The sequence below is a fragment of the Bubalus bubalis genome, chromosome 24 (genome assembly GCF_019923935.1).
Source record: "Bubalus bubalis isolate 160015118507 breed Murrah chromosome 24, NDDB_SH_1, whole genome shotgun sequence".
Classification (NCBI taxonomy): domain Eukaryota; kingdom Metazoa; phylum Chordata; class Mammalia; order Artiodactyla; family Bovidae; genus Bubalus; species Bubalus bubalis.
In genome coordinates this window covers 25,286,130-25,298,300 of record NC_059180.1, presented here as the reverse complement: position 1 = coordinate 25,298,300, position 12,171 = coordinate 25,286,130, and the positions used below count along the sequence as shown (strand labels likewise).

Below are 12,171 nucleotides of genomic sequence, written 5' to 3'. Positions count from 1 at the left end.
TTGGGATTCTGCCACTTGCAACCCAATAGAGACCTGTTAGTATACATATCAGATCAAAGATAATGCTGGGGGAATGTATTCAATAGTGAATGACTGAAAACTCCAGGCTGCTACTCCAGCTCCCAAATGCTGCCTCCATTTCCTCCAGGTCTCCACAGCCTCCAGCACATTCACAAATCTTGTTTTCCATAAAGCCCACCCTTGGATTCTTCTCATCCTTTGGGCAATGGCTCCCAGAGTCCACAGACCTCCAAGAGACTCCAACCATCAAGAGTAATTCAAAAAGAACAAAATGATAAAATAAACTGTACCTTTTCACTATCCAAACAAGGCTCAGAGCCAGGTAGGCAATTGTGCTTAACAAATAAGCCAGAGGCAGATCATAGGTGAAATTCTGAAATTTCACCCCATCAATGGTGTAATGTCCATAAAAGAGGTAGGTATCCTCCAGGAAACCCTGAAATAAAGCCAAGGGCACGAGGTCAGATTGCTGAACTGACTGCAGGAAACCAGTCTCCACCTCAAGGAATTCACATTCCAGTGTCATTGTTCATCCCTGAATTCCCAGAGACTGGAAAAATTCCAGATCTGTAGCAACATGGATACAACTAGAGATGATCAAACTAAGTGAAGTCAGAAAGTCAAATCCCATATGATATCACTTATATGTGGGAGTCTAAAATATGACACAAATACAAACAGAATCATGAATATAGAGAACAAACTGGTAGTCAAAGATGAGGATGTTGGGAGTTAGCATATGTAAGCTTTTATATAAATAATGGATAAACAAGCTCTGTGCTTTACAGTAGGAGTATATTATAAAAAAAATAATGTACTGGACTTCACTGGTGGTCCAGTTCTTAAGACTCCGCACTTTCAACACAGGAGGCATGGGTTCAATATCTGGTCAAGGAACTAAGATCTCACATGCTATACAATGCGATTTAAAAAAAAGATATATATACACATATATACAAATATACATATAACTGAATCACTTTGCTGCACAGCAGTAATTAACAACACTGTAAATCAACTAATACTTCAATTTTAAAAAATTAATTTAAAAATTTAGACCAATTCAAAAAAAATTCCAGAAGTATATAGCTGCTCAATTAGGGTTTGGGAAATAAAGCACAGATAAAGTCTGAGCATTAAAAATACATAGGGGTACAATCCAAAAATGAAATTAAGGAAACAATCCCATATGCAATAACAGCAAAAATAATGACATCCTTAGGAACAGATTTAACAAATCAAGTATAAACCTTATATTCTTAAAACCATAAAATATTGTTTTAAAAATTAAATAAGAACTAAGTAAATGGGAAAACATCCCTTGTTCATGGATCACGAGATCCATGCCAACATTCCCCAAACTGGTCTAACAGAATCAATACATCGCTATCGGAATCCCAGCTGCCTTCTATGAGAAACTGCTAAGATAATCCTAAAATTCATATAGAATTGCAGGGGTCTCAGAATACCAAAATAATCTTGAATAAGAAAAATAAAGTTGTTAAGACTGCTACTGCTACTGCTGCTAAGTCGCTTCAGTCGTGTCCGACTCTGCGCGACCACATAGACGGCAGCCCACTAGGCTCCCCTGTCCCTGGGATTCTCCAGGCAAGAATACTGGAGTGGGTTGCCATTTCCTTCTCCAGTTGTAAGACTAACACATCCCAATTTCAAAACTTACAACAAAACAACACTAACCAAAACAATGTGATACTAGTATAAGAATAGATGTATAGGTAAATGGAATAGAACTGAGTCCAAAAATGAAACCCATACATCCACGGTCAACTGATTTTTGATAAGGGCAAAAAGAAACAGTGCTGAGATAACTGGACATGCACACATGCTCAGTTGCTCAGTCGTGTCCAACTCTTTGCAATCTGCCAGGTTCCTCTCTGGATAGCCACATGCAAAAAATAAAATAAAGCTGAGCCCCTGCTGCTGCTGCTGCTGCTGCTAAGTTGCTTCAGTCGTGTCCGACTCTGTGCGACCCCATAGACAGCAGCCCACCAGGCTTCCCGGTCCCTGGGATTCTCCAGGCAAGAACACTGGAGTGGGTTGCCATTTCCTTCTCCAGTGCATGAAAGTGAAAAGTGAAAGTGAAGTCGCTTAGTCGTGTCTGACCCTCAGCAACCCAACGGACTGCAGCCTTCCAGCCTCCTCCATCCACAGGATTTTCCAGGCAAGAGTACTGGAGTGGGGTGCCATTGCCTTCTCCGAGCCCCTACCTTACCCTATATGTAAATTTTAACCTAAAATAGACTACAGGCCTAAATGTAAAAACTAAAGCTATAAAACTCTTAGAAGAAGATAGAGAGTTAAATCCGCATGATTTTGAATCTGGCAATGGATTATTAGATATGACACCGAAAGCACAAGCAATAACAGAAAAAAGAAACTGGACTTCAGAAAAAATAAAAACGTTTGTGCTTCTAAGGACACTATCAAGAAAGTGAGAAGACAATCCAGAGAAGAGTAGAAAATATTTATAAATCATATACATGATAAAGTATTTGTATCTGTAATATTTGGAGAAGGAAATGGCAACCCACTGCAGTATTCTTGCCTGGCAAGTTCTTTGGACAGAGGAGCCTGGAGGGCTACAGTCCATGGGGTGGCAAAGAGTCAGCCATGACTGAGTGACTGAGCACAGCACATCTAGAATATTGAAAAAAACTCTTATAACTCAACAATAAAAACACAGATAATCCAATTAACACTAAAAAGAGAATCCAAACAGACATTTATTCTAAGAAGATACACAAAAGACCAATAAGCACATGATCAACACTATTCATTAGAGAAATGCAAATCAAACCACAAAGAAATTCCACCGCACACAAACTAGGGTGACTATAATCAAAAGGCCAGGTAACAGCGAGTGCTGGCAAGGACGTAGTAGACACATCAGGAGACTTATTCAGTGCTAGCGAGGATGGAAAGCATACAGCCACTGTGGAAAAGTCTGGCAGTCCCTCAAAAAGTTAAACATCTGATCCGGTGATTTCCACTCCTCAAAGAAGTGAAAAGATATGTGCACACAAAATCTCGAACATGAATATTTTTAGCATCACATAATAGGAGAAGGCAATGGCAACCCAGTCCAGTACTCTTGCCTGGAAAATCCTATGGACAGAGGAGCCTGGTAGGCTGCAGTCCATGGGGTCTCACAGAGTCGGACACGACTGAAGCGACTTAGCAGCAGCATTCATGATAGACAAAAGGTGAAAACCATCCCAATGTCCATTATGACTGTATAAACAAAAAATGCAGTATTTCCACACAATGTACTCTTACTTGGCCACAACAAGGAATCAAAGACTGACAGATGCTCCAACATGCATGAACCTTAAAAATTTGCCAAGAAGTTAGAGACAAAAGATCTTGTATTATATGATTCCACTTATAAGAAATGTCATGAATAAGCATTTCATAGAGACAGAAAGTAGATTAATGGTTGCTTAGCATTGATTAGCGGAATTGGTAGGTGATAATGGGTACAGGTTTCTTTTTGAGGTGATAAAAATATTTTAAAATTGATTGTGGTAATGGCTGCATAACTCTATGAATATACTAAAAACCACTGAATTGTACACTTTAAATTGGTGAATTGTACAATATGTGACTTGTACCTCAATAAAGCTATTATCAGAGAAAAATAAAACAAAACAACACCCCACCTCGAAGCCCAAAGGAACCCTATGAGAAAATACAGCAGAGAAAAGTCCATGACTCTTACTGTGGGAATAAATGAGTTCACCTCAGACTCCTCCTTGAATAGCAAGGATAGACCATCCTAGGAGAGTGAAGAAGGAAATACACAGAGAACAGAAATAGTAAACGTAGCAACTAGATGTTCACTATTGTTTAGAAAGGGGAAAATGGAAACAATCTGAATGTTCATCAATCAGAGACTGGCTAGATCATGAAAAATCCATATTGTAGAATATTAAGAAGCCCATATAAGTGCATAAGAAAGGTCAAGAAAGCAATGAACCATGGTGTGAAGGGATTAGTGGTCTCTGGGAAGAAGTAATTTTATTTTTCACTCATTAAGTCTTATATTTCTTATGAAAACCATGTATTCTTATACTGAATAGTTAAGTAAATTTTTAATAGGAAAATAAAAGATGTAGAAACACAAGACTCTATCTTTTTTTTGTAACTCTGGGGCACACAGGCCATAAAAACTTGCCCAACTACACAAAGCCTGTCTTTATTGCCCTGGGTTGGTATCAGGACTGTCCTCAATCAAGTAGCGTAACAGGACAAAGGTCCACTGGGCCCGGAAAATAATTTCTCTGGTGTGATCATGAGCTTGGCTCAATTGTTTTCAGCAAAGACAAGCCACTGCTTAATCTCTGTGGCCAGCTCCCTCCTGGGCCTATTTAAATTTAAATTTACACGTGACAGGATAAAGGTTACTAGCTAAAGCTACTGTGGTCATCATATTATAATACATAAATGTATCAAAAGGTTGTACATTCTCAAGTGTATACAACACTGCATGTCAATCAGATCTTAATTTTTAAAACACACACACAAAAGATGTAAGAATGCTACTTACTTGCTATGTTGAAAACTGTGTGTTTTAGTGACTAAAGGTGACAGGCATACTCTACTACATTAGTGAAGATTTTAAAACCACAGGACAAAAGATGGTTGTCAAAGTGCTACATGCTCAATATGTTCAGAATACTTTTATTTTAGTCAATGCATGGGATGTCAATTCTGTAATGCGTGTAGAAAATTTTTAAAAGTCAGTGTGAGAGAAGTTTGTAAGACTGCTACAGACTTGCAACACACATGGAGAAATGAATCCCAGCATTTCCACAAGTGGACGTGACAGTCGTTTTGTAAGACACATAGAAATATTAAAAAACACTTGTAAGAAATATGTTAAAGTAGCATGTGCTTACTGCATAGAAAATCCTGTAGCATGAGTGGATGCTCTGCTCATTCCATAAACACGAACAGAAGTGCTTAAAAACACATGGAAACTATGTGTAAGTGTGCTACTTGCTTGCATAGGTGAGAACAGTGACATCACAGGGAATGTATGTGATAGCCATTCTGTAATGTGTGTAGAATGGTTTTTAAAACACCTATTGAAAACAAATAAATTGAAATTGAAATGAACAATAAAATTAAATTAAAATTCAATTTCTTGGTCACAGTAGCCATGTAACTCAAGTACTTAAGAGTTAGTGGCTGTCGAATTTCACAGCATAGATTCAGAACATTCTCATCGCTATAGAAACTTCATTCTTTGGGGCAGGGCTATTTTTTATCATGCGTAATTTACTGAACATTTATGATCAAGTGCATCTAAGTCTCCTATAAAATCTTTTCTATGATGAAGATGATCATGGTGTGCGGAGCTCCACAAGGAGAAACTTCTCTTGTGGGATATGACCAAATCAAACGGGGCTAACCGCAGTTCTGGGATGTGATCTCACCCGCATTTACCTCGGGTGAGTCACTGACTTGCCTCTCCTTGTATAGCTTGCAAGTTTCAGCTTTCCAATTTGCACAGTGGACATTTTAACACCCACCTGACAATTCCTCTCAGTTGTTCTAAGGAGAACATGAAAGCAGAGATGTAAGAACCACTTTTTCAAAATTGAACGTGGTGGGCAAATTTGAAGCTTTCTATTTGTTAATTTAGAAATGTTCGATGACATGGCATTTTAATATCAGTAACCTTCAGAAAGATATTTTAATATAGTTGTGTTTTCCATGGGGTCGCAAAAGACATGACAATTATATGTTGTCCACTTCGTGACTAAACAACAGTTTTTAAAAACAGGTAAAGGAGTGGTTCTCAATCTGGGGCAATTCTGTGCCCCAGGACACATCTGGCAATGTCTGGAGGCACGTTTGGTTGTCACAGCTGTGGGGCTGCTACTGGCACTGAGTGGAGGGAAGGCAGGATGCTGTGATGCCCCCCAGGGCACAGCACAGGCCTATAATACAGGAGCATCAGGTCCAAGGCTGAGAAACCCTCTTCCACAAGGCAGAGACAGCCACTTTTCATGGGCACTCTTATTTGCTGGAAAAAAGTGGGATTAAAAAAATGAAAACACACACAAAAAATAATTTTTTAGAGTCAAGAATAAAAAGAAAAGAAAACCTTTGGAACTATCATAGGAAGGATGACATTAATTCCATTTCAGAGCATCAGAGTTAACATGGGATTAACAGTCTTTCAGGGCTTCCCTAGTAGTTCAGATGGTAAAGAATCTGCCTGCAATGCAGGAGACCTGGGTTTGATCCCTGGGTTGGGAAGATTCCCTGGAGGAGGGCATGGCAACCCACTCCAGTACTCGTGCCTGGAGAATCCCCATGGGCAGAGAAGCCTGGCGGGCTACAGTTCATGGGGTCACAAAGAGCCGGACACAACTGAGCGACTAAGCACACATCACAACAGTCTTTTAAGAGATTCCATGGAACATGTCCGTGTGTGCACAGTTGTGTGTGCGTGTGCATGTATGTTGTGCACGTGTGTGCCACAAATCCTTGTGTGTGTAATTTCTGGGGAGAAGAGTCATAGCTTTCATCCAGGTGGTCTAGGACTACAAAATCTTAAGGTTTTTCAATGTCAGAGAAGTTAAACACATTCTATCTGGGTTTATATTCACTGAAGCTTCCGTCTACGGGGGATCTCAGATTTTGTTACAGGTCAATAAGAAGGCGGCAGGCATTAGGCAAAAGCCAAGGGCTGAAAGCGACAAAGCACTTTTCCTGTATATCTAAGCAGGGGGGATGAACATCATCCTCGCCAATAAGGTCACTGCAAATACTGTTTTTTTAACCAGTACTTGTGTCAACACTCATGTTTGACTCTCACTGCAGACATTCAGAGACCTATTTCAGTACTGAGGATCCAAATCTAGAATTATGTTAAATACTTACAGTGCCAGAAAGTAAGTCTATGATATAACTGTAAAAGTAAATGAGTCCAGAACTACTTATTGGATACACTGTGCATTGAATATCTGTAAAAAACAAAAACAAGAACATCAGTGGGAACAGCCTCAGTCTTTAGAACCTTATCATAATTTGTGTACATATGCATGTATATGTAGTCATATACAGTTATGTATGGCTGTGTTTATGAATCTATTTGCAACCCAAACCCCAGTGTACCAAGTACAATACCATTTTCCCCTTTCACTATTCTAAGTATCTGGGGATATACGTTTTTCTATACATTTTCTATTATAAGGGTCTATTACAGTACAAGTTTTCTGACTATATTGGCATTTTACATTTTGGAGTTCATGTTTGCACATGTTTTAGAAGATATGGCTGATATAATTATTATTGCATTTTAAGCATATCCAATTTTAAAAGATCTCTACATGTATGTAAATTAACAAGCTGTTTCACTCTAAAAAAACACATATTTACCTATATAAAACTGATCCAGAAATTTTTTGAACACCAATTTTAGTGACACTACATTGTGCTTGATCAACTAATTCACTTGCTTTGTATCAGTCAGCTACTGCTGTGTAATAAATAGCCCCAAGTCTCAATGACTTAACCTCCAAATATTTATTTTCTCCTTCAAGGTCTGCAGTTTGAGAACATGAAGCTCATTCAGGATAAGCCAGTATGGATACCAGGCTCCCAGTTACATGGAGGTATTCTCTGTATGACTCCACTCAGGGGACAGACTGGAGATGCAATGGCTATATGGGGGGTGCTCTCTTCATGACTCTTCTTATAAGGCAGGACAACCACATAAAGCCATTTCAAGCTAAAATTCCATTGGACAAAACAAGTCACATAGCCAAGTACAATATCAATGGGATCAGAAAGTATTCTTGGCCCACAGTGGGAGGTTCTGCAAGTCACAATTACAGGAGAGTGAAAAACTGGGGAAAATAATCCGATCCACGACCCCTTCTCTGGGCCTTAGTTTCCCCTTTGTTAAAATAAGAGAGTTGAATCAGTTTCTCCAAGGCCAATCCCAGCTTTTCTATTTTATAATTCTAATGTGAGTGCTTATTTATTCATTCAACAAACATTTCTTAGTTACTATGCATCAGGTAGATGTTGGAGATAAAATGATAAGTAGAAGTTACTGCCTTTGAAAAGCTTACCATCTAGCGGTAGAAAAGGCAAGTAGGAGTCAGGTGTGTGTAAGGTGCTCAATGGTTTATGAACACAGTATTAGAGTAAAGAGGAGGGAGATAGTCACTCTGTTTGGGAGTAGAGTCAGGAAGATGGAATGAGACAGCTGCTTCTCTGCTCATCACCCTGTCAAGCCTAGACATCAGCAAACTGTGGCCCGAGGGCCAAATTTGGCCAGCTGCCTCTTTTTGTCAGTACCGTGTTATCAGAACACAGCCGTGCTCATTCAGGACATCTGTCCACGGCCACTTTCGTGCCACCATGGCAGCACTGAGTAGTTGCAACAAAGACCGTGTGGCCTACCAATCCTAAAATATTGACTACCCGGCCCTTCCCAGGAAGTGTGCCCACGTCACGCTAGGCTTCTCATGTCTCCAGTATGCTGAGTTATTCTCATCTCTGAACCTTTGCAACTTCTGTTCGTCTGCATGAAGATGCTTCCCCAAGTTCTCCAGTGGCAGCCTTCTTGTCCTGCTGGGCTCACCTGTCTTCACAGAGGGCTCAGGGGACCCCTCCAGAGTCCTGGTGTCCAACCTCTCAGTACCTTATCCTTTCCCCTCCCCACAGGCAAATTCATCCTTCATATGCCTCTTCATGAGATCCCTTCCTAACCCCCACCCTTTGCTAGAGGGTACTACATGGACTCAGGTGTGGTAGCTCCTGCCAGGACCTGAATTAAGGGCTGGCACACAGCAGGTACTCAATAAGCACTGAAAGAATGAAAAAGGGAAGGAAGGTAAGAAAAGGAAGAGAGGGACTTCTGATCCTTTCCTGAAGGAACAAAGTCTAGTAGGTAAGTAAAAAAAAAAAGCATGCATGGGAGGACGATGTAGTCAAAGGAAATAATGAGAAAGCAGAGACTCGTGGCATCCACGCTCAGAGTCCAGCTCCATTTCCTCCAAGAGGGTGGCCTCCCTCTGTCCAAGGCCCTGCTCACAGCTGAACGGACCACTGAACAGGCAGTGGTGCCCAGTAAGACAGAATGGTTTTCAGTTCTTCTAGAAAGAAATAATACTAAATAAATAAATAACAGCTGCCATTTATTAAGCACTTTCCATGGGCAAAGTACTGTATTATCTTAATACTCATTTAAAAATTATGAGTATGGCTTAAATAATCATTACTTATACTTTAAAATTTTTTCATATTAAATAATATACTTTATATTATTGTTTTTAATTATTTATAATCTAAATAGTAAACATTTTTAATGGCCCAAGTATTAAATAGTATAGTTATTATCTGAATAATGAAACAACTGTCTCACTATTTATATCATCACTTTCTACAAACAAGGAAAATGAGGCTCAGACAGTCTAACCAACTAGTGGAGGTGGGCCTTGAAACTGAACCCAGAGTCTTCCCACAGCAGCAGGTGATATTCATCTGTGAAATGCACATATTAGGAAATGAGAATTCAGCATCAGGCATACAGTAGGCACTCAAAGAGTCAGGATTTCCACGTTATTCTCATTTGATTTTTAAGTGTAATAGAATTAAAACAAAAACAAATGTGATGAAGAGGAATGCTGAGGGCCACAGAAGTGACGCTAGAGGGAGTTTTTCTGGGGAAGGAGTCATGTGATAGAAGCAAAACATGTTGAGCATTCAGTAAGAAAACACACGCCCATTACTGCCACAGAGTCTGGCAAATTACTAGTGTTTAATGAATGGCAGCCTGAGCATGACCATTATGGGAAATAAAAGCCTGAAATAAAGTCACTGGAGTAGATTGTATTATGTTTACTAAGTATTCCACTTTCTACCCTTCACTGCTTCTCCCAAATGCCTTGCTGAATCCAGGAGTGGCAAGTGACTTGCACTGGCTAATAAGATGCGGTAAAAAGGATGTGTGTCATCTCCAGGCAGAAGCATTAGGAGCCAGCACATGTTTGCCACGACTCTTTTTTCTCTGGACATCGTGACTGCCAGTGGTCCGAAGACAGGCTGCTCCATCAGCTTGGGCTCCAGAGAGAAGACAACGTGGAACAAAGGCACCACCAAACCATGATGGACACACAGTGTGAATAAGAAAGAAACTTGGTGGTTATCAGACACTGTGCTATGGGGTCATCTGTTTCCGCAAACAGCCTAGCCTATCCTAATACAGTCACCCAAGACTTGGATTATAAAGACCGCTAGAGAAAGCAGCACTGTAACTAGGTACGCAATGAAAAGAACACTCTTCATGGCAAGCCAGGCCTCTTACACTCACCCACGTCTTGAGATGGAATGAGAATAAAGCTGCTGTTGGTGATCTTGTATGTGGTGAGCAAGACTGGGAGCAAAACCACCATAAAGATGATCAGAAATATCACCAAATTCAGCAACACCAGAAATCGTAAGAAGGAGAAGTAGGACTGAATCCCAGTGCCAAATTTCCCTGGAAAAAAAGAAATTCAGAAATCACTGACCAGGAGTATGGCCCCAGTACCCACTGCAGGTTCAGTCAGCCACGGAGGACTGAACTGAAATTGGAGGATCTTGGTGGGGGAAGGAAGAATCATTTTATATTCTCCATTGTTGGCTTCAAGGCTCTATTTCCTAGTGATTTAAACTTTCACATGTAAATCTACAATCAATTATAAATTACTAATTTGAAATGGTGTGAGGGAGGGGTCAATATTTACATTTTCTCATAGGAATATCTAATTAACTCAGCACCATTTATTGAACAGGTGATCTTTTCCCTAGTGAACTGCAGTAGTACATTTGTAATTGACTATATACTTATGAAGGCTTCCCAAGTGGCTCAGTGATAAAGAAACCACCTGTCAAGCAGATGACATGGGTTCGATCCCTGGGTTGGGAAGATCCCCTGGAGAAGGAAATAGTAACCCACTCCAGTATTGTGGCCTGGGAAATCCATGGACAGAGGAGCCTGGTGGGCTACAGTAATGGGGTCGCAAAAGAGTCAGACATGAATTAGTGACTAAACAACAACAAATATATTCATGGACCTGTTTCTAAATTCTCTCTTCTGTTCAGTTGGTCTGTTTGTCTATCCTAGGACAACACCAGACTGTCTCATCACTGCAGACTTAAAATAATATTTGATATATGATGCTCTAAGTCTTAAAGCTCTCTTCTTCCTCAGGCATCCTTGGTTCTCTGCATTTCTATATAAATATTAAAATCAGCATATTTGTTTTGCACACATACATATGTGTGCAAAATCTGCTGAGATTCTTACCGAGATTTATACGTCAGTTTGAGAACAAGTGACATCTTTATAATATTGAGCCTTTGAGCCATGAACATGGTATGTATATAAGTTAATTTCTCTCAACAACATTTTATAGTTTTCTGTGCACAATTATTTCACACAGTTCTTTAGATGTATTCCTAGGTATAATGATACTATTGTGTAACTTATTTTTTAAATATTTGTTGCTGGTAATATAGGGAAGCCCTGGTGGCTCAGTGGTAAAGAATCCACCTGCCAATGCAGGAGATGCAGGTTCTGTCCCTGGGTTGGGAAGATCCTCTGGAGGAGGAAATGGCAACCCACTCCAGTATTCTTGCCTGGAGAATCCCATGGACAGAAGAGCCTGATGGGCTACAATCCATGGGGTCACAAAGAGTCGAACATGACTTAGTGACCAAGCACACACGCTGGTTTATAGAAATACAATTAGTTTTATATACAGCGGTTACAACTAGCACATTGCTAAATTCACATCAGTGCTAATAATTTGTTTTCTACAAATAAATCATGTAATCTGGAAAAAAAAAGACAAGTTATTTCTTCCTTTCTGGTCATTCTGCCTTTTTTATTTTTTCCCCAATCATTGTACATTAGCTAGGACTTCTGAGATGATGAATAGAATCTGTGATAATTATCAACCTGATCTTCATTCTCAATCTTAAGAGAAAAGCTTTCAGTATTTCACCATTCATAGCTCAGCTGGTAAAGAATCCGCCCACAATGCAGGAGACCCTGGTTCAACTCCTGGGTAAGGAAGATCTTCTGGGGAACGGATAGGCTACCCATTCCAGTATTCCTGG

General features: G+C 39.9%; 1 protein-coding gene across 2 annotated transcripts in view; it reads right to left on the bottom strand.

Annotated features, from left to right (window-relative positions):
- Nucleotides 1-12,171, bottom strand: part of TMC7 (transmembrane channel like 7) — a 58,471-nt gene that overhangs the window by 26,520 nt on the left and 19,780 nt on the right. For both annotated transcript variants that reach the window (XM_006073936.4, XM_006073937.4), the window contains exons 4-6: nucleotides 10,379-10,546; nucleotides 6,937-7,019; nucleotides 312-457 (exon numbers count right to left, since the gene is read on the bottom strand). In XM_006073936.4, the coding sequence (XP_006073998.2) occupies nucleotides 312-457; nucleotides 6,937-7,019; nucleotides 10,379-10,546 (397 nt within the window). The remainder of the gene's footprint in view (nucleotides 1-311; nucleotides 458-6,936; nucleotides 7,020-10,378; nucleotides 10,547-12,171) is intronic.